The sequence below is a fragment of the Centropristis striata genome, chromosome 7 (genome assembly GCF_030273125.1).
Source record: "Centropristis striata isolate RG_2023a ecotype Rhode Island chromosome 7, C.striata_1.0, whole genome shotgun sequence".
Lineage (NCBI taxonomy): Eukaryota > Metazoa > Chordata > Actinopteri > Perciformes > Serranidae > Centropristis > Centropristis striata.
Genome location: NC_081523.1, coordinates 31,575,092 through 31,598,068, shown reverse-complemented (window position 1 = coordinate 31,598,068; position 22,977 = coordinate 31,575,092). Strand labels below are relative to the sequence as shown.

Sequence of the window (22,977 nt, the reverse complement as noted above, 5' to 3'; positions counted from 1 at the left end):
TTCAGTGTAATAGTACCCAAATGCACCCTATACTAAATTTAAGCCATTAATGGCTATGACTCTGGTATTACAAATACACCTTATTACATAATAACCTCTATTATCTAAATAGTGCTGCAGTATTAATATCAGAAGAAAACAGGATTAAAGCCTACAACGAAAATGCTTCACAGCACCACTTGAGGACACACACACACACACACACACACACACACATACATGAATTAATCCAAAGCTGTTTAAGCCTACATTTTCAATTTACAAAGTGACATGAGTTTCAGTTTAATATTATCCAAATACACAGAATGTTCAAATTTAGCCATTGATGAGAATGACATTGGTATTACTATTACACCTTATTACATTAGATTACCAAAACATCCTCACAAAAAACAGGACTATTATCAAGAAGCTACCATCAAAATCCACATACAATTAGCTACATATCACAGTTAAAAAATGGCATTTAGACAACATTATCAAGGAAAATAGCATAAGCTAGCAATTTTTAGCATTATTATATTATTATTAACATAATGACACCTTCCCAGATAGACACAAGAAAAAACACAGCAATCATAAACTGTTGTGGCCTACATCAAACCATGCAATGCACTCTTAGAATCAATAGTGTTTGCTAACACCAGACACATCTACTGTTATAACAACTGTTAGCATCATGGTAACTGTAACATGCAGTAACTGTGAAGATATTCTGCCTCGACGGACCATTTATGTGCTTCGACATGTTGCTAAAGCTAGCTCGCTAGAGAGCGCTAGCTCAGACCTAAGACCAGTAGCCGCGAATAAATTAGCAAAATAAAATGACAAACATCGTCCAAATGAAACTCAAATAACTTGAAACTACATTTCACAAACACATATTTTCGCCAGTAGTTTAAAAGTTCAAATATGAAAATGCTAAAATTATAAAGGCACAATTGTAACGGTAGTATGCTAGCGAAATATACAGTAAATAAAAACATGTCTTCTTACCTCAGACAAGAGCCAGAGAGGCCGAAGATCAAACAACTGCCGCGCGCACTTGTTTGATCTTCGCGCACATATTCAGCAACCGAGTGAAGCAGATTCTCCCCCGTGCTCGCTCGCGGTGGAGCTCTGCTCGCGCGGAGCTAGGACTTTTGACACGTTGGGGGCGGGGCCAAGGCTGACCACGGGCCTCTTATGATTGGTCATTTTCCAGCCCTCCACGTGGGTGCCTTTTCAGTTTACTGCTGACAGCTGGTAGCGGCGGCATCATCTAAACAACAACAACGGTTGTTTCATGACGTTCACGACCACAACTCTACAGGTTGCATGCTGTCTCTCTGAAGCAGAGGATGGCGGTCGTCGGCTTGATTGCTCTGCTCTGATTGGGCAACTCCACCTGGCCACCTGGTTGCTTAGCTACTAAAGCCTCCCACCTACCCCCCCTCCCTCCTCCAAGACAGACATTCTAACTTAACTGACATGGCGTTTTTTCAAAAAGCATGAGACCTTTTAATTTGACCATACATTGTCCAATCTGCCTCAAACTTGTCATGCATGATGATGGTTCATCACTGACCAGTTCTACATAACAATATTTCATAAATTCCCGCCCTTTTTGATTAGCCACGGCCCCTTTCATAACTAATAAATTGTTTGTCCTAGAAACTTGTATAAGGTGTCAGATTACTCGGCATACAGTATCTTTAATTGTTGGTTGATTGCCACGCCCCTTTTACTAACCAATGAACCGTTTGTCCTAGAAACTTGTATGAGGTGTCAGATTACTCAGGATAGAGTCCCTGTTTAAGTGGTGATTGGTTACCCGCCCCTTTTGATTAGCCACACCCCCTTTCATAACTAATGAACCGTTTGTCCTAGAGACTTGTATGAGGTGTCTGTGAACTCAGGACAGAGTCCCTGTTTAACTGCTGATTTAATCAACAAGAATCAAGGGCCAGAGGCAAGCACACAATCTAAATTTCTTTAGAAATGTTCTAGTTATTCTTCCGTTTCTTCCGTAATTTTATCAAATAGACCAGCTCGCCCATGACAAGTGTGCTATGACTTTTCTAAGAGTTTCGACTAACGGTTTTCAAATTATTGGGCAAAAACATGTCAAAAATCCCCCCAATGTAACCCTCTACAGTCTTAGTGATGAGGTCATCACTTAGAGTGTAGAGGGAGAGAAAGAAATATCAAAAAATACATTTGAAAACTGCGCTCCAGGCCGCAAATTTCGCTGTACAGAAATAATTTATACATAGAAACGCAGGAAAATTTGTCTTCTCAGTCACAATCCTCTGGTGAAGCTGTCAGAGTTATAGTTTGGGCGTGGGACGCACAGTGCGCCACTAACACGCACTAACTGCCCCATTGGCTCCCATATTAAAAACGCAGGAAGATTTCTGAAAAAAGGAGATGTAACATTTTTTTAGATCACTCTAACAAAGCTATTTCTTCATTTTTCTTCACAAAAAACATATGTAGACGTTCAGGAAGAACTCAGGACGCTCAAAGTGAAGCTGGATCAATGATAGGTATTATGGTTTTGCCAAAAAATGCTTTCTGTTCGAGGCCAGAAATTCCACTCTGTCCACCTCTGTCTGCTGTCACTGTGGGCCATAAACTAGTGGTGTCAAAGTGATGTTTGTGATGTGAAACATTGCTCAAACCATTTTCATCCCTCTTTCTTTCTACTAGGACCATGTCTAGTGAATCATTACTCAAACCATGTTTGTCCCTCTTTCTACTAGGATCATAGCTATGCCTTGCCTGCTTCTCCTACGGCTCTTAAGGCCAAAGTCAATGAACATTTGGCAAGACTGGAAAGTCTGGAGCGAGAAAAGAAGAATGCCATGTCCAGAGAAAAGAGGGCAAAGACCACATTGAAGGGTATTTTGGGGGATTTGAGGGAAAAGAACCTCATTAATGAAGAGCTCAGTGAGAAGCTTTCATTCTACTCAGGTAAGACAAAATTAGCACTTTGAAATTCATGTACATGATATTGTTACTCTCTTTATTAACCTCCTTGTTTAATAAAGAGATAGGATGGGGGGGAGGAAGGTGGGTGGGGGGGAGGGTGGGGGATGGGCGGAGGGTGTTTGTTTCTATGTTTTGTTATCTTTTTATTATCATTATTTTATTTTCTCCTTTCTTTTTTATGTAAAGCGATTTGTGTTGCATCTCGCTTGTATGAAAAGTGCTATACAAATAAAGTCTGATTGACTGACTGACTGACTGACTGACTGACGTCAGGTTGATGCTGGATATGCTGGAGAGAAGATGCCAGGGAGACCCGTCTAAATATGGATCTGTTTCTCTCATGTTGGATGCGAAGTCCATCAAAAAACATCTGCAATACAATCCACATACCGAGTCAATGTCTGGTTTTGTAGACATGGGAGATGGAAACAACGAGACTGATGTTGCTTCTGAGGCTCTTGTGTTCATGGTGGTTGGCCTACAAGGACATTGGAAGGCTCCCATTGCATACTTCTTGACCGAGTCTCTATCTCCAGAACCACAGAGGGCCCTTCTCAGTCAGGCTTTGGAGGAGCTACATGCACGGGGCATTCGGGTGGTTTGTTTAACAATGGATGGGCATGCCTCCAATGTCAGCATGTGCAACCAACTTGGATGTGAGCTGAAGGGGGACCCACGAGAGCCGCTTCAAACCAGCTTCCCACATCCGGTGACTGGCGAGAAAGTTTTTGTAATGATGGATGCTTGCCAAATACAAGTTGGCACCTAATATGTTGCAGGTAAATGAAGATCGTTTGTAGATCTATTTCTACAATTTATGCCTCTGCTGCTAAATGTTATCTAAATGTTGTGGTCCGTCCATTTGCACAGTTATGGCTGGACGTGATGATCATCATTTTGCTGTTTGTACTTGTTTGAGCAGTGACTGATTCTTACTCTGCAGGTATACAGTCCAATTGTGACGACCACCGGACAGATCCATTGGAGGTACATCAATCGTTTCCATGATCTGCAAAAAGAGGATGGACTGCATGCTGCCAATAAAATTACAGAAAAGCATGTCTACTTTGAGAACCACAAGATGAGGGTGAACCTGGCTGCACAGAAACTGAGTCGCTCTGTGTCAGTGGCTCTTCGCACAATGAGGGATCTTAGGTACTCTCAGTTTAAGGACTGTGAGGCAACAGCAGAATTCATTGAGGTAATACAATCAGTTTTTTAAACTAGTGCATGCCCGTCCATCCATCAAATTGGTAAAGCTCTGTGAAATTTGCTGTAGTACAAAACGTGTTTACTTACATTTTCAGCATACAGTTTAGAAATATGTACCTGATACCTTATGATTTACATGCCGATGTATGTATGTATGCCGATACAAAGCTCCCTTGGGTGCTTTCAATTGGACGGAGAGGAAAGCATTTTTCTCTAGAGCCAGGGAGTACTTGCTCAGTTTGGTCACAAAAGATGGAACCCCCCTTCACCGGTCTAAGAGGTCAATTAAAATAGTGTTAAGTTCATGACATGAGTTCTCCGATACTCTATTCCCTTATGCATCGAGTTCCTAAGATGCTCCATTGTTCCCTTATGCATCGAGTTCCTAAGATGCTCCTAGCTGCTTCAGTTTTGTTTCTGTTAGAATTATCTTGTATTCAGTGTTTTTCAGGTCCTACATGTTTCTAAATGGTATGTATTACAGAACACCAAGTACATGTAGGTGTCAAAATGGTAGGTATTTTAGTGTTGTGCATGTGTTACATTTTTGCATGTGTTCCATTGTTCCAAGTTATTGTTCCATTGTCTACTAAATGGGTTATTACACATTATCAATGGATGTGATGGAAAATTCAATTACTGCTTTGAATGAACAAAATCACATGGTGCTTTGTTGGGGTGTCTTGTTTGCCATGATCAGAGTAATACAACTTTTGTCTTTTGCAGGTACTTGTCGGTGATCAGATTTATCATCAATATCGACACGTTCATGCTGATGATTCCTGAACTGCTCCAGGTTCAGCGGTATGTGCTCACCTACAGATTCAGCCAGGATCACTTGGAGCTCCTATTTAACTCAGAGCGTCAGGTAAGGTTGATCTTTTAATTGCAATACATTCTTAAAACATAACTAATGAATATCTTTGTTATGTCTATGTGAATAATGTATGTATTGTGTGCCTGTTTTCATACAAGGCAGCTGTAATAATAATCCCACGGCGCGCCAGTTCCAGGCCATCTTCCGTCGTCTGATGGTTCAGTGTGGTGTCTCACCTTGTGAGACAGGTGTGGCGGGAGCGGGTGTGAGTGTGTCTGTGTATGCGTGTATATGTGTAATGTGAGTTGCCAACAACGCCACCTGGGATTCTAACCCAGGAAATTGCCCTATAAAGGCCAACACAGGTCCGGAATCACACGCACGGGCCAGAGGTCGTGGTTTCACAGTAAATCATTTTTATTTAACAAAAATAGTAAAATAAGGAAACACACTTAACAGAATAGAAATATCAAACTCTAAACAAATTAACAAAAGAAACCCAATCCCAATATAACCCAACCTAGACTTGACAGAAACAAATCAAACATTAAACAAAAGAATATAATCATCAACCCAACACAATGAGAAAAACAAATATTTACTCTATATTAATATTGACTTATAAAAACCAATTAAAAGGACAGGCGACAGGCGAGCCAAACTTGGCTTTAATTTGTCTGATTCTCGTCCACAAAGGACCGAAATTGTGGACACGTGGAGTGACCCGAGACAGTGGAGCTTCTCGGTCCACACTTAGCAGAGCCAGGACAGCAGCAGACCTCGTCGTGGTGGCCGATGACCGGATACACACCAGGACGCCAAACGGATAAGTGCAGAACTAGGAGAGTGGGAGACGCTGGCTACAGCGCCCGGCTGTACAGCGACAAAGAGAGAGAGTGTCACAACTAGCGCACTGAGAGGCAAACTGCAACAGCAGACAATTAAGAGCAGCCTACTTCTGAGCTCTACTGCACCCAAGCACACGCTCCGACCGAACTGCTTGCCAGTAAAGTAACAAGACGGCAGTTAGGACGGGATGCCTACCTTAATGTTGCGACGAGGAGACACGGACCTGCACGGCGACCAACACACCAGACGCGCCGCAGTGTAGATGCAGAAAGGGGAGAGTGGTGACCAACACACCTGTTTTAATCACACACACACACACACACACACACACCGCGCCACGCCCCAATTAACCTGCACACAGCTGGCACAGCGTCATGCAGTGACCAGGAGGGAAATGGCTCACCCGGTCACACAGGCAATGTGGCAGCCCAAGATAACACTGTGTCCCTGTCTGCTGTGGAGATGTCCTCTGCTGAAACTGCTGAAGAGCACCCATCTCCATTCGCCAACATTTCGGCCCTTGTGTCTGACCATAGTTATCTCCCCACTCGGTTTGGTGGACTGGTGGAAAAGGCTCTGGTCTACATCGCAGGTTTTGTAGTCAGGCAGATTCTACGAAAGCTGTCCTGCGTTGTGTGGCGTTGGAGCTTGGTCAGAGAAGCTGCGGCATCTTAATTTGACAAGAACTTCCACCTTCTGATGCTGAAAAACAACGGCGGCCTAGTGATCCCATCACTCGGCACAGTGAAGGTTTGATTTTATCTTGTTTTTTCTTACTTTCTCTGTTCTGTAAAGTGTATTTGAGCACTGTGTAAAGCACTATATAAATCTAATGTATTATTATTGTTATTATTATTATTATTATTATTATAAGGTGCTGAGAGCTGCAGAGAGGGTGATCCGCCAATCTTCGAGAATGCAAGCTCAAGCTCCTAAGGTGTCAACAGTCTTACACATGGTCCGAGGGGAGATTGGTACAGATGTATTTCTGCTTGGGGACCACATTGAGGAGACACAGTTTGGCATCGACAACCACCATTCTGACCTGTTATCATTGGTTGTGTCTGTGTTTCATAAGATAAGGCTGCACCACATTGCCAAACTCTCCTTTCAAGGGTTTTAATCCGACACAGGTATTGACCCCCCACCTTCCCGTGAGGATGGACACTGGTTTTCAGCGGCCCTCACCATACAAAATATCAATACAAAGTGTCAAGACAGAATAAACTCTTTTGCTGCTGCAACAGTCAAGAGATACAGTCTATAGGTCCCTAAGATATAGATATCTAATGTATTCATACATTGTTTATGTAGGATATACGTAGCCTATATGCATATATAACCTAATCATATTGTTTCTTCAATTTAAACATAGCTTACGGTTTTTTTCCCCTTCTCTGGGATTATGTTCCCAGTTTTGATAATAATGATAATGATAATTAATGATAATAATAATAAATAATAAAACACGCCAAAACATGTGTCCTTGAGGTAAGATTAATTAAATGCGCTGACAGTGTAATTAGTTTGACAGGAGCATACAACTGAGTGGAGCGGATCACCACTCCAAGATGGCGGGCCCGCGTCTCGTCAGCCCAGTGAGCAGTTAGCTTTCGATGCTGCGTCTATGTATGTCTATGGTTTGTCTTAAAGACTTGTATGAGGTGTCTGAACTCAGGACAGAGTCCCTGTTTGACTGGTGATTTATGCCACAAGATTCACGGTCCAGAGGCAAGCACACAATCAAAATTTCTTTAGAAATTTTCTAGTTTAAAGTAACCAATCTACCCAAACCAAAACCATGAAAAGAAAGCAAATCAACAGATCATCCATACATGACATCACTAAATAAACTAGTGACAGCCATTCCAAGTGATCATAAATGTAAAAATACTTTGCCTCTGCAAGTTGCAACTATTTTTCTTGTTTCACTCATGAGCTCACCATGTAAATATATTGTAAACCTGAAGCATTAACATCAACCATAAAGTTATAACATTAGCCTGCAGTAGACAACGGGCCAACACTAACAGTATGGTTGACTGAGGTTTTGTGTCAAAAATATTTTTGTATAGGATGAGTAGTGCATAATTTTACTGATAATATGCTGCATCATAACTGAAATGTGCTACTTCTAAACTTACGTGGTACATATGTAATAGGGCTGCAATTTTTATTTTATTGCACACAATTATAAACAGGTGTAGTGCCTCAATACAGGCCAACTGTATTAAAGTGCTTATACATTTTGCCAGCCACTAGATGTCACTGCATTTGAAACTCCCAAAGCTTCACCTACTCATCTGTAAAAACAAACTACCTGATTTCAAGACTTGGTCAACGTAAGCAGAGAAATATCAAACTTTATCTGTACATCACTTTTCATACAAAAACATGTAACACTAAGTGCTTCACACAATAAACAATTAAAGATTGTACTAAAAATAAATAGCTAATAAAGCTTAACTTAAAAAACACAAACAAAATACAATGGATCAAACTCAGTTAAACGTTACTTAACATGTCGTTGAGTTTGCTTTTAAAAATATCTACCTTCTCTGCTGCCCTCAAGTCTCAGGTGCATTTTTTCTTGTTTAAAAGGTTTTTTTACCTGACATTGGTTTAATGCTAATGCTGCAATTTTGCTTTAAGCTCGTCTCTCAGGTTCAGCACCAGCAACTAAGACTTCAGTCGTCCTGGTTGAGCTGCTGGAAATAGTACTACTCAACACCTTAACAGCTTCCTTCTCTCTCTAGTTTGAAAAATAACTTGAATAACATGAAGAGGCTCAATATCTTCAGTGGCGCCACATATCCAGACTGAAATTCCACTGCCCAGCTACGTAGATCCAATGTGACTAATGTGTCAACCTAATCATGTTTGTGCGGGGAAAATATTACACACCAAACTACTGTCTTTTACACAGATTTTATTTTGTCAATAGAAAAAGCCTCTAAGCTTTGACTGCAAATTTGCGGATGGAGTAGAGGAGGTCTTTCCTCTGCTGTTTTTTGGTCCGCAGACTCTCCTCGTGCTTGTTGAGACGGCGGCGCAGAGCTCTGGTCTTCTTGGGTCTCAGATCCAGGGGCTTGTACTTCTTACCCTGAAAGAGGTCAAATAAACTTTTATAACAGGCCACATGACACTTAAACCATCAGATCATCATAATGTCAAGTTTACAATTACTTGCTGGAAAGCTAAATAGGCAGGCTTTTGGCATTTATCAAATAAACAAATAACAGATATTTAGGGAAATTGACCCCTACCCATTCCCAGGAAAGTCATTTATCTACTAATGCATCTGGAAAATATTTTTTTTGTATGTAAATGAAGACAAAAACAGAAGTCTACATGTTCTGTGTGCTTGATGCTGCAGGGAAACGATGTTACATAATTTCCAGGAGACATCATAGGTCTAATCAAAGCAGCTTAACCAAAATAATACCGCTAAGAGTTATTTCAGTTCAAGAAAACAGTAATTGTTTTGAACACCACTATGGTCACCTCCGGTCTCAGTCTTTTGGTAAGCAGTGTTGAAATGCTTCAGCAAAACATCAGCTCAACAAGTATCATCTTCGACCAGAGAACCAAAAGACAAAGCTTACACCCCAGACGTGTTTCGTGCATGCTCAGTGAGCGGCTGTATACAAGGTCGCTGGTTGCTCTCACCTTGTAGAACTTCCTCAGGTTCTCCTTCTGTGTCTGGTTGATAACAGTCAGGACTCTGGCGATGGATTTTCGGACAACTCGGCTGTAATTACCAAAAAGCAAAGTCAGACACTGTTTTTGCACAGCATATTTTAATAAAACGGTAAACAAACTATTCTGTGGTGGCAGTGTGAAGATCCTGGGCCTCTTCCATAAAGTGAGCTTAACAAATAAATAAGGTGAACTTCTTTTTCAGTTTAACCGGTTCTAAAAAACAAATTTCACATAGTTCAAGCTCCCAACTAAAGGTGGGAAACTAGAAGACTTTGTCTTTTGGACCCAAATCCACTGAAAATTCATCAAGACTACGAACAGGGACCAGATTCACAAAGCTTTCAAGAAGAAAATGCTTCTTAAGTGCCACTTTTTACTAAACTTTGCTCTTAACACAAAATTTAAGATTTAATATTCATGAAGAAATTCTTATCTTTAGTTTTTTCTTAACTTTCTTCTTAAGTTTTTTCCTAAGAGAACTTGAGAACAAATGAGATTGTTGAAAACAGTTCTTAGATTTCTTCACAACATTAACAGAAGCCTTCAGCAGTCTTAAAACCGCTACAGTGGAAATGGTTAGTATTGATAAGTATTAAGTTGAACACAACACACTCGTATGACATTTATTCGATTTCTTTAATATTTAGTTTAGCCCTAGACAATGAGGTTAATTTTGTTTATTGAAGTTGGTCAGAGTAGTTTTTTGTGAATGCATCACATAAAGCTTATTTTGGCAGTTGACCTAAAATTGAAATGTCCTTTCAGTCTGTTTGACATGTAGGTCCCATTCCTAGATTACACTACAATGTACTCTTAGTAAATCACAGGCAGTTGTTGGATTTGATACTACTAAATCACTATGAACATATTATTTAAGTAGGCCAAGTTACTGAAACCATGCCCTTATTATTACTTTTAGATGGAAGTTCTTTGGGTGGCAGCTAGGGAGAAAAATCCACCAAGACCTGAGAGACAGAATGGATCCTCTTACTCCCTGATCATGTCTTAATTAGACAATAAAGGCTCCCTAGGCCCACAATCATTTTTCCGGCGAGTGATCTTAAGTTATAAATCTAAGAACTTCCTATGAGAAAACTAAATTCCTAAGACATACGACAATTAAGGAAATTGTGAATAGCATTTAAGATCATTCTTAGGAACATCCCTTCCTTTGTTTGGAGATTAGCAAGTAAACAACATGCCATCTGGTTTACACGGCAGAAGCTGCGAGTTTACAAACTGGAGTTTTGACAATTTCACATCTTTCAGTTAATCAATTAAGAATTTACTTCATTTGATTCCATGTGCACTTGTGAGACTGTGGGATAAAAATGTCAGACACTAAACAGTAATTGATATACAATTGGTCATTTATGGTTACGGATTCCTTTAACCAATATAGATCTAATTTTTTGTCATTGTATGTTCATACCATGGGCAGGCAGACGCTAAATGAATGATGCCCCTAGCCACCTGACTCACAGTATTCCGTATAAAAAAGCCAGCCATCTACATTTCCAGGGACAATCCTGTCTAATACGGGCCAACGAGGTACACCGATAGAAAAGTGCCCTGGTGCTGTTCAATCATGTTCATACAGCATGTTACTTACATCTTGGAGAGCTTGGAAGCGGCTCCACCGGTCACCTTGGCCACACGGAGCTGGGACAGTTCATTTTTTAGGTCGTCCAGCTGCTTCAGCAGCTCCTCCTTTTTCTTGCCCCGCAGATCTCTTGCCTTGATCTTGGCCTGGACAATGACATTAAAAAACATGTATAAGTGACAGCATTACACTGGCCTTAATGCCGCCTCAGATTTCTTCCACCCGACACGAGTCTAACTTAACGCAGCTTGTTATGGTTTACTCTTGTCTCAGTCTTTTGGTAAGCAGTGTTGAATGCTTCAGCAAAACATCAGCTCAACAAATATCATCTTCGACCAGAGAAACAGCTTGGTGTTACGCCACTTCAGATCTCCTCTTACCGACACGAGTCAGCCAGGTTAATTTAGCGCAGCTTGTTGTGGTTAACAAACCGTTAACATGGTCTCCACTTTCGATCAGTTCGCCCCAGAATATCTCATTTAAACTGTTACCAGTGTTTACAGGGACACGCTGATTATACGTTATCAATTAATACCATACAGCAGTGTAAGCCAGCAGGCCACCATTTGCACCAGGTCCCATTAGCTTACGGCTAGCAGCTAACCGAGCTCAGCCGTCGATCAGTACCAGCGCGGCATAATATCACATTTTATTACATTCTGACCGCAGCCTACTCATCAACACAAGCAAGGAACCCTAAATGAGAAGCTTATGTGCAAGTATCACCCACAATGAATGATATTCTGTTGAGATAAGTGTGATAAAATCCCAGTTAACGGAGGAGTGTGGAGAGCCTCACCATGTTCCTTCTCGCTGCCCTGTTGGAAAGGCCGGACGCACCGCGTGCTCAGAAGAAGTGGCTTCCGGAGAATTTCTTCTTCGCCTCTTCAAAACAGCATGCAAACAGCGCCCCCGACGGGCGGCGTGGAGAAACAGAAAAAATAAAAATAAAACTCAAAAGAGTTACCCTTTTTCCCCCGAATAATTTATTAAGTCAGTTTTAATGGCAAATTGAAGGAAGACAGAATAAACAGTGGAGTCAGAAAGTATTCGCACTCCTTCACCTTTTCAAATGTTGTTATATTGCAGGCTTGAGCCAAAAGTGAAAGTCTCTCACCAATCTGTACTCATTATCCATAATGACAAAGCATTAAAGATCCATTACTTGCGTCATCGATCCACACTCTGGCACTTGAAATTTAGTTCAGGTGCCTCCCATTTCTCTTGATTAGCTTTGAGATGTTCGTAAACCTTCATTGGAGTCCACCTGCAGTTTTTTCAAATGGTTGCAAACAGTTAACAAAAACAGCAAAAGTCCAAAAAGTAGATAGTATCTGTTTCACAACAACTTGGAACACTGAATAGTGTTCCCCTTCTTTAATTGATTTAGCCTGAGTACAACATTGAGAGCACAGGTTGGGCCTTTTTAAAGGTACAAAGGCATCACATTTACTCAGGTGTATGTCAGTAAAAATTGTTCCTCCTGTGGCTAATAAATAAATATATATATATCAAAAAATAATCAAAGTCATGTAACCAGAGATACTTGTAGTTTAAATAGACAAGACTACATATATAGACTAAATGTAATAAATTAGACTGGTTGGATTGAGCAACATTTTTTAAAGACAAGAAGACCAGAAGACAAGGGAGAGAGGGGCAATAACAAATTCTATGTATATCTCAGAAAATTATTTGTCACAACCTTGGATTTTATATATATATATATATATATATATATATATATATATATATATATTGAGATTGGCATCATGGATGTGCAGCCGACACATCTGCAGCAACTCTGAGTAATGTTTCCAGCACCTTGAATCTAAACCCCGTACTAGCAAAGTGTACCTAATGTAGTGGCCAGTGAGTGTAGATTATATTTGTTGCAAAACATGGGCTCTTGGCTTCTATCTTAATCACCCTCCCAACAAAAGAATGCCTGAAATGAGTGCTCTTCATCATAAAATTAAATTTGCTACAAGAATAACATTTGAAGTTGAATTGTGTTTTTCAGTACAATATCCAATTTAATTTTTTAAAGTGGCCATGAAAGCAAGATAACTAATATCCTCTATTCCCTGTAACGTTTACTGTAGTATTGAGAATGAGTGAGATCAATCTTCTTATCAATACTATATCATACTATCTATATCAATGTTCTTGAGCATTTAAAGCCACTCGTGCATTATGTTGGGTGTGTTCTCTGGGTCATTGTCCTGTTGGAAGCTAACCTTCCGCTCAGTCTTTAATGGATCTCTCTGTACTCTTCTCTTTGTAAGCTTTCCCTCAACGCTGACCAATCCCCCAGTCCCTGCCGCTGAATAGCCCCACAGAATGATGCTCCACGGTGATGAGGGGTGCCTGGTTTCCTCCACATATGATTTTTAGAATTGAGGCAAAACAGTTAAATCTTGTTCACCATAGTCTGTGATTCTTTTAAGTACTTTCATGTGTCTTTCACTGAGGAGATGCTGTCGTCTGGCCACTCTGCCATAAAGTCCAGATCGGTGGAGTGTTGCATTGATAGTTGCCCTTCTGGACGTTTCTCCCATCTCCATACAGGATCTCTGGAGCTCAGCCAGTGATCATCATTCAGCTGGGCTGTATGATGCCACTGCTTGTTCCAAACATCTCAATTTAGGAATTATGAATGTCACTTTGCTCCTAGGAACCTTCAATGCAGCAAAATGTATTTGTTGCCTTCCCCAGACCTGTGTCTAGACACCAATCCTGCCTCTGGGCTCTCGCATCGCTTGATCTTTGCTCTGACAACTGTGAGACCTTATATAGACAGGTGTGTGCCTTTACTACTAATGTCCAAACAACAAAATATACCAAATGTAGGCCTCAGTCAATGTGTAGAAACATCTCAGATGATTAAGGGTAGTGAAGTACAAGCTAAATGTCAAGGGTCATAGCATAGAGCCTGAATACTTATTGTGATGGCCCCGTCTATTTCACTCTGATGACCTAATTGTTTGTCTTTTGCCGAGGTGATCAGCTGGTGCCATCAACCTGATCCGGAGCACCTGGCCAGTGTTCCAGCTGGATAAAAAGGGCTGCTGGCTGTCAGCTCGCTCTGTCTCACTTCCCTCGCCAGTGTCCGCACCCTTTTTTGGTTCCTTTGGGGTTCCATTCATTTCCACTTAACAACACCCTACCTTACATGACTGAAACCACTGACGTACAAATCTCATGCTTGTATTACTTCATTTAAATAAATATATTTTTATATCCACATTGTACTGTGTCTCTCTCCTATTTTTGTCATCTCCTTTGAGCCAGGTCATGACAGAATTGGGAGAGATGCAGTGCAAAGCGGATATAAAAATAAAAAAAACGTCTGTTTAGAAAGTGGGTTGTTTTGGATAGACTGTGTGCCATTTTCATGGCAGCGCAGTCAACACGGTTGCCTCGTAGCAAGAACTTTGTTGTTTGAGCCGATTTGTGGCTTGGGGCCTTTTCTGTGTGGAGTTTGCATTTTCTCCCTGTGCCTCAATATATTTCTACTTGGTGCTCCCACAGTCCAAAACATGCAGTAGTTTAATTTCCCATAGGTGTGAATGGTGTGTCAGCCCTGTGATTGACGGGTGGCACCTGTGGAGGGTGTAATCCGCCTCTAATAATAATAATAATAATACATTTTATCTGTAAAGCTCTTTTCATTGTTAAAAGCAATCCCAAGGTGCAACAGAGTACAACGCCTCTCTCCCATTGTCATCTGTAAACATTCCTACTAAATATGCAGGATTTAGAGCCAGCAGACATGATTTTACCATTTCAGATTTATTATTAATAAATGTGGGAAAATTACATCTTTGTTAAATCATAAAAAGCAGAAGACAGAAAAGCTGTAGTGATTGTACAGTTGTGTTTCAGGGTTTAACACAGTAGGATCAGGTTAAAAAGTGCATTCATTGTTTGTTTTGATTCTCATGGAGATAGTATACTACCCAGCAGCTTGGGTGACTACATCAGTAACACAAGATAACAGTTCTGCATTCAAAGATGGACCCCTGTATCCCAATATACAGATATATGTATTCAGAAGATACAACTTCAAACATTAATCTGATCTCAAATTTTCTTTTTTGTGACTGATAATCTTGCCGACAGCACCCTGATGTATTTCTGCTTTTGGTTGTATGCATATCCCTGGAATTAATACAAATGCTGAGTCCAGGGCCTTTTAGAAATTATGAGAACTGTAAAAGACAGAGCGGACTGCCTGAGGGATTCAACAATGCAATTAAACAGCAAACATGCAGGTTTCCCGGGCTTCCCACTGATGTAAAAAATAAACCTCATTGTGTTGTGACTTACATCACATTGAAGGAGGAGGAGGAGGAGGATAGTGATGGGCAGTGGGACTGAGTTACAAGCTGAGGCAGAAACATATCGGTTCAGGTCTGATGATGATTCTGATGATGATTCTGATGATGATGATGATAAATACTGCAAACTGGTCACAACAAACCATTTACATCCACTGCTTTATAAAGTTCTCAATGCATACTTTATGTACACATTTCTATATATAAATAGACATGTGGAATGTACTTCTATTTACATTAGCAAAGGCAGGTAAAGGTAGAGCAGGTCTTCCAGTCATCATTTACATGGAATTCACTTATTTTATCACATTTTTATATTAGCCAAATGGACAGCTATAGTCCAAATCATTTGTATCGGTGTTAAAGGACGGTCTGTACATTCAATTGCATCAGCTGTGGCAGACACGCGTTTCTCCAGTAGCAGCAATTGAGAAAAGACACCTTTTAGCCTGACCTGAGCCTCCAAGGCAGCCCTTCAAAGATACGTATATATAATCCCACAACAAGCTGAACTAGTCAAATGTTTAGCCAGTAGGTCGTTTAAATTAGTGCCATGGTGAGATTAGGGTCCCCCAATCTAGGTGAGGGAGTAAGGATTTGAAAACAAGGTCTGCTGGTAGGCTCAACAGAGTAACAGTCCAATGGCCAAGCTAGGTTTTGATTGCAATTTAAATAAGCTGTGGAACTACAGCAAGGCCATGTCAGTTTAAATGTTGGCCAATAGACCCCATTATATATTGTCTTGTCAACTAGAGAGCACTGACAAGTTTATTTTTTACACTGTAATACGTCCCATGGTCCCAAATCTTTATTATGCAAATTTAAGGAATCGTTAAAAAAAAAATGTTTACACTGTCTATATGCTGTCCTATAACAACATATTGTAAAGGGGATTTCAGTGACATAACTTGAAGAAATATGATGGAAATGTAATACTAAAGAGAAATGAGTCAAACCTAACTTACGTTTGCTCATTTAAAATTCAGCACAGGTAATCGTGACTAATAATCTTCAACCACAAATGGTAATATGTCAGTGTTCTCATTTCTCATGACAATTCTGGAAATTGGAGGTGCTATTGGACAGGAATCCTATTGTGGATTCCCTTGATTGTGCAAAGAGCTTTGTAAAGTAGTCTTAAACTAATAACATTCCTTTGCCATCAGAGCATAGTATACACACATATTCCTTTCAATGCCATCATGAATATTTCTAAAGATAATAAAAAAAGCTAATTTCCAGTAAAAATAAAAAGATGGAGGACATTTTTAAGATAAATTTGGGAAAGGGGCCTCAAACTCTACATGTAGACAAATAAAGATCCTTTGACACAAATGTGAACTATTTATGTCCATTTGGCTGGTACTATTAAATAAGCTCTCACTTATACTGAAACCAGATCAGCTTCGGTAACCTGTACCAATTAAATTAAAATACACATTTTCATTATGAAGCCCTCTGTGAAAGATAACCAAGTGAAGGGTGAAAGGTCCTTTAGCAATCAATGCTTCACCATTAGTCCCATGAAGACTGTCACGTCGTTTTTTTGTTGAAACCAAAAATATGCGACCTGTGTAGTTCGCATCTGGGTAGAAATGAGGCAGCTCCAAAGCTAACAGTCAAGTCAATCTGTTTTGTTTCTGATGCCGTGTCTCATTTTCTCACATGCTAAATCACTTTTTCCTGTTTTCACAGGGTAGAAAGCATCAGATCTGTGTCACATGTCAGGGAAGAAAAGTGAGACTCAAGACACTTAAAACTCCAGTGGGAATTATGTGTATAAGTTTACCCTCTATAACATATGGTCAAAAGTCCATCTGCCTTCACCACTGACAAGGAAATAATGTAATTTAATAATCAACAACTGATTATTAACATACCGTGCAGCCCTTCTCTGTCCCCAAAGAGCAGAAAACAGTCCTTTTCACACAGAGACAGAGAAAACTGTGAGAGGCTGTTCAAAGGTTAAAGCTAGAGTCCTGCTCTGTGATGGGAGCCACAGGACTTCTTCCTCCTAGAGGGGGTCCTTTGGTTCCTTCTCTCCATCGATTCAGCTCTTTCTGCTGCTCATCAGCTCCAGTGAGTCCAAGTGCCTGAGACGGAAGGCCGGATGGTACCCTTTGGAGAAGGCTTCGATCCAAACCAGGACATCTAGAACACAGAACATAGCAGTCACCAGACAGGCTACTGGGTCATCACAAATATATTCTATTGTATGTAATATAACAGAATCTTCACCTCAACAGCAACCAGAAGACCTTGGGCCAGCTGTTACAATGAATAAGCTTAATTTTATACATGTTCATTGTTAAAATATTTAATTAAAAGGAAAAAAATCTGTTGTCGAAACGCCAAAGTGGCAACCATACCATTTTACAGAATTATTTTAGATTTAGGCATTAGAGTTTTTTATATTAAACAAGGGTTTCTCCCCTTTGAAGAGAAGGGTTACGTTGTATAACTCGTACAACAGGCCTCGACCACTCCGGACTTTATTTCTCTTAAACCCCTCACATAGTTACCCTGTTAAAATAATTGTCCAAGTCATTTTTTTCAAGTTTTGCAGGAAACACAAAAAACTTCACCAAAAGTGTAACATATGACATTTATTGATCATTTCACTCAAAAAGGATGTAACAAAGGATGGCTATTGGCATAGTAATAACACTGTGTGTAAATTATGTGACTTAAGAGAAATAAATGACTTAGGCAATTTTTTGAGCATGCCTTTGTGACTTAGGCAAGATATGGTAACACTTTATTTTGAAGGTGTCTACATAAGAGTCACACAAGCCTGTCAGAAACATGACATGACAAGTATCATGAGCATTAATGTTACTTCAAAGTGTCATTAATGTTCATGACACATCCCATGTCATGTTTATGACACGCTCATGTCACTCTTATGTATACACCTTCAAAATAAAGTGTTACCAATATTAGTGTCAACAATAAAACACTGATAAACTAAACTGATAACTAATCAATCTCCCTCTAGCTCTTCTTTGCTGCGTTCTTATCTGATGCCTATGAATGTGGCAAATTGTCAAAGAAGTGATGATCTTAAAGGGGTAAAATCACATGATCTGATCAACTGAGGATGTAGACAATTGTACCATAGGTGGCCCGCGTCATGAGGAGATGATTTGGGCAAAAAAAACAATTTTGACAAAAAATGACTTCATTTTAAGAAGGTCAAGGTAACACGCAGAGAACAAATCTTTTCCAAGAATTCATTTTTTATTACCAGCAATGGAAGCAATGGAGCTCAAGGTCTTTCCTTGAGGAATCTAGAAAGCGCTTGGGATATTATAATGTCACCATAATTGACCACAATGCTTTGTATTATAATAAACTACCAGTGCAATGAACCTAAGCATTTAACAATGCATACTTTTCCCGCCACATTGGAGGATTGTTGGTGCACATTTCCTATACTGTAGCTGGAGCCCATCTCTTGTGGGTTTATTTTCGTAACAAAGATGAACCAATGATTATTTGACAGTGGGATCATTATATTTTTGGTGGAATGCACAGAATGTAGATTCCTCTCCACTTTGGTGTGAAAGGCGTGACTGCAAACAAATCAACAAATATTTCATATTTTGTCTTTTCATTTCATCCCTGATGTAAAAAGGCCTTACGGATTAATCTTTTTGTATAACTGGTTCTTGCCTGAGGCCCATTATGAGCAATAGTGTGAAATTAAGTTGAAAATATGTTGATCATAACCAACACAATCTTTTTCTACAATTCTTTGTCTACACTCACACCAGGTGGCAACCTCTGGGTCTGAGCAGTGAGGCAAACCAGGAAGTGCCTTAAACTGCAATCTACTGAAAATTCCAGCAGGGAGGGGGGGCTGACGGAGGCTGCAGAAGCATTTCTGTCCATCCATTTCAATGCAAAATGAGAAAACTTCTCACTTGATTTATTACCTCAGAATTTTTTTTAGGACAACACTATGGTCTCAATCCCTAGTAAAAAATCTTAATTGTGTAAATAATGGCCCCATTTAGAAGAAAATAGAATTTAAAGAATCGTATGATTTGGGGCGTGGCTACCTTCGATTGACAGGTCACTGACACGGCGAGCCGTCATCAGGAGAGAAGCAGAGCAATGCGTATCCACGGCAACATGTCAATAAAGTTTTATATAACGTTATATAGATATAAAAAAGGACGTTTACCGGTTTGGTCTCATAACTTTGACCCTTTCACTGTATTTCCACTTAACGACAGTTTATTTGAACATTTTGTCAATTAAAAATGTCTTATTCAGCGTTAGGTTGGACTAACAGACACTCCAAGGAGTCGCTGCTCATTTTTTCAGGTAAGTAACGTACATTTTCGTGAGGCGTGTAGTCAGTGATCAGATCCCTCTCGCTCCTCCACAGTCCAAATATGGTCTGCTCCGCGTAACGGAAACAAGATGGCGACGCAAGATGGCGACGAGTGCAACGCTGAACTCGATGCTTCCAACGGGTAGTCCACAAACCAATGGGTGACGTCACTGTCACTACATCAATTATTTATATACAGTCTACAAATCACACCCAAATCCCAGGTCTTAGTAAGTATCCCATCATGGCGCAAATGTTTCAGTTTTTCACCTTGAACACATTCACTTGCAAATTGTATTTTAAACAAATATTCAAAAAACATAGCTTTAGTGGCCATTATTTCATGCAGTGGTCTTTGAAATCCAGTGTTTGAAGCTAAAGACTGAGCACCAACCTTGTACTCCAGAGTTTGTTTCAACATGTCCTCTTCCTCACGAGTGAAGTTCAGCAGCACAGATACAGCTCGTATTAGCTGGAACGCCTGACAGAGAAACACACACTCACAATTAGACTGGATTTTGAGCTCTTTTATTTACTTATTTTAGCCTCAGTAATTAATGGAGAGGACCTACCTCAGCCTCTCTGGATGACATAAATTTAAGTACAACGTGTTTGAGATACTCAAAGTTGATTTCTCTTGAGTCGTTGAGGTCTGAGGTGTTTGTCACTGTGGTTTTGGAGGTCGGGGGGCTTAGTGTGCAGGTTGGTAGCAGGTCTGCACAAAACTTCTCTTGTTTTTCTGCTCGGCTTTCTGGAACCTTCTCTTTCCCTTCAGCTTCTGGCTCAGCCTTTAGTTTCTACAGAGCATAAAGAAGGGAACACTTATATGGTGCTTTCAAAAAGTATTCAGACCCCTTTACCTTTTTTTTTTTTACATTTTGTTATGGTGCAGCCTTATGCTAAAAGTTTTTAGATCAACTGGGTTCAATCTTTGAAGGAGTCCATAATCAAGAATTAATGGCTTCTGCAGGACACCATCCCACGCACATTAAGTCCTTATAATGGACACATTATTGGGCATTAACATGTATGTAAGATTTGAATAAAATCGCTCAGCTCTCCTTCAAATCACATGGCTTCCATTTGTTGCCCAGTTATAAAGAACAAGGCGGACTAGCTCCATTACCAAGAAATGTTCAGTTTGCAGGCATATTGTCAGAACAAAAGAAAACATTTAGCCCATGAGATTGACTGTGTCTCACCAGTTCCTTCTGCAGTGTCCTCTTCAGTTCTGCCAGTCTCTGCTGCAGCTGCTTGATGGTCTGCAAAATATTATGTGATTTATGTGTGGTGATGGGTGTATCTGCATATTGATATTTTATAAAAAGCTAGAGAAACAACAGTGGGAGTATAAAGGTAACTGACCCTGCTTTTGTCTGTGAGCTGCTGCTCTAGCTCTCGGTTGACCTTCTGAATGTGATCCAGATCATCCACCGTCACGCTACCGTTCTGATCCTCCTCACACACTTCAGGGCTGTGAAGTTGTTCCGTTAAGGTCTCCACTTCGACCTCCAGGTATGAGATCTGAACAACACATACCAAACCACACAAGCCATCAATTCATGTTTGATTAGATTAGATTATACAGTATGTGAAAATCTGAAAATAAACAAGATCAGGGCAAATTCCTGACTGATTCCTAACGGCCTCAGTTCATACCAGGCCTATTCAACAGACCAGATCTCAAAAGAATAAGATAAATAAAAACAGGGAGTTTTTATTAATGACCGTAGTATAAAGCAACTCCAATGCTACCGGTTCTTTTATTAGTACTTTAATGTTTTGGAGTAGTTATCACGCTGTAGAATCTCCGCAGCTCACTGCGTTAGTGCACAGTTCCTCCACATACACACACACACTAACACACATGCAACAAAGTCAGTGGCCATCCGAGCCAGAGTCAGCGGTGAAGTTAAATAGGTGAAGTTGCATTTTCTTAGGTGGCTCAAATAAGTTTTGCTGCTGCCCTATCCACAGCAGTGCAATGAATAGCTTCCTTTCTACTACTTCCATGCTAGTAGTCCTCCCTGCTTCAAACTGGGTCCATGCCAACTGGTATCTTCTGTATTTAATATGCTGATGATGGATAAGTGACTCATACAACCCCTCTTCAAAAAATTTCAACTATAGCCGTGTTTCCTTTAAACAAACAGAGATCGCTAAGTGAACACCTCTTGCAGCAGCAGCACATACACACTGTACTGCTACAGAGCTAACTGTTAGCCTATTAGCAATTTGCAGACTGGACGCTAAGGGGTTAACATCCCCTCTGGCTCCAGCTGGGATAGACTGCTGCAGGAGGACTGTGCTGCTTCGACTAGTTCTTACTCCTTCTTACTCTAGATAAAGAAGCAGTCTCCAATAACACCAGAAAAAGTTGCTGGATTCCCTTTTTTGAAAAATAGTCCCTAAGGGGGTCTGAAAAACCTAATTATAGCAATAAAGTTGCTAAGTTGGCAACACTGCTTCACTGGCTGTTACAAATGGTGCGTGTTGTTGTGGCGTCGAGTACTACGTCACATCCTGCTTATCGTTCTATCCAATCAGCAACCAGGCTTTTTTCAGGGGAGAAAAACGGCCCTGCTCTTCAACAGGGACTAAAAAGGTTCCGTCAAAAGACTACTCAGGACGGCTCATATTCAAATTCAAATTAGGGGTGTTTCGGCGAGTGAGACCCGCCTCATTCCAGGTATTGGGCTGTACTGGAAACACCCTTTATCCCATGAAAGTTTATCTACAAATTTGGAACACTGGTGTTCCCTAGATGGTTTTTATGTGTTAATTGTGGTTGAACTTTAAATCACAAATCAACGTATTCATTGTAATACAAGAGCATGTGTGTTTCTAGGTAATTCTGGCTTTGTGTGTCGGTGCTTACCCGTGCCTGGCAGGCATCTAGCTGCTGTGTCTGGCTGACCAGCTCCTCCTTTAGGCTGATCAGCTGGGAGTCTTTGTCCAGCTCCATCTGCTCCATCTGGACTCTCTGCTGCTCCACCTCCTCCTGTAGTTGGACCAGTGATGCCTGCCGACACTGCACCTCTGCAACACATGCATACACACACTGCATATTTGTTTTCAAACATAAAATGAACTTAAAATGAACTTATAACTTGAATATTTACAATCTGGACATCCG

The 22,977-nt window shown here is 40.4% G+C and overlaps 2 protein-coding genes across 4 annotated transcripts in view; both read right to left on the bottom strand.

Annotated features, from left to right (window-relative positions):
• Positions 1-8,763: 8,763 nt before the first annotated feature.
• Positions 8,764-12,052, bottom strand: rpl35 (ribosomal protein L35). The gene is made up of 4 exons (XM_059338175.1): positions 11,956-12,052; positions 11,166-11,302; positions 9,521-9,602; positions 8,764-8,954 (listed from the first exon to the last, which is right to left on the bottom strand). Exons 1-4 carry the CDS (start codon positions 11,956-11,958, stop codon positions 8,805-8,807), a joined length of 372 nt encoding a protein of 123 aa, XP_059194158.1. The 5' UTR covers positions 11,959-12,052; the 3' UTR covers positions 8,764-8,804.
• Positions 12,053-14,935: 2,883 nt separating this feature from the next.
• The window catches only part of golga1 (golgin A1), a 28,350-nt gene continuing 20,308 nt past the window's right edge, over positions 14,936-22,977 (bottom strand). For all 3 annotated transcript variants that reach the window (XM_059337222.1, XM_059337224.1, XM_059337223.1), the window contains 6 exons: positions 22,720-22,880; positions 21,207-21,365; positions 21,044-21,103; positions 20,414-20,638; positions 20,236-20,322; positions 14,936-17,650 (listed from right to left, as the gene is read on the bottom strand). In XM_059337222.1, the coding sequence (XP_059193205.1) occupies positions 17,570-17,650; positions 20,236-20,322; positions 20,414-20,638; positions 21,044-21,103; positions 21,207-21,365; positions 22,720-22,880 (773 nt within the window). In that variant the 3' untranslated portion in view covers positions 14,936-17,569. The remainder of the gene's footprint in view (positions 17,651-20,235; positions 20,323-20,413; positions 20,639-21,043; positions 21,104-21,206; positions 21,366-22,719; positions 22,881-22,977) is intronic.

Bases quoted from the DNA above. Each gene is read 5' to 3' on its own strand.
- rpl35 (XM_059338175.1), bottom strand. The intron at 9,603-11,165 runs GTAAGTAACATG...TGGTAATTACAG, and splicing joins GCTTCCAAGCTCTCCAAGAT to CCGAGTTGTCCGAAAATCCA. The intron at 8,955-9,520 runs GTGAGAGCAACC...GACCTCTTTCAG, and splicing joins ACCTGAGGAAGTTCTACAAG to GGTAAGAAGTACAAGCCCCT.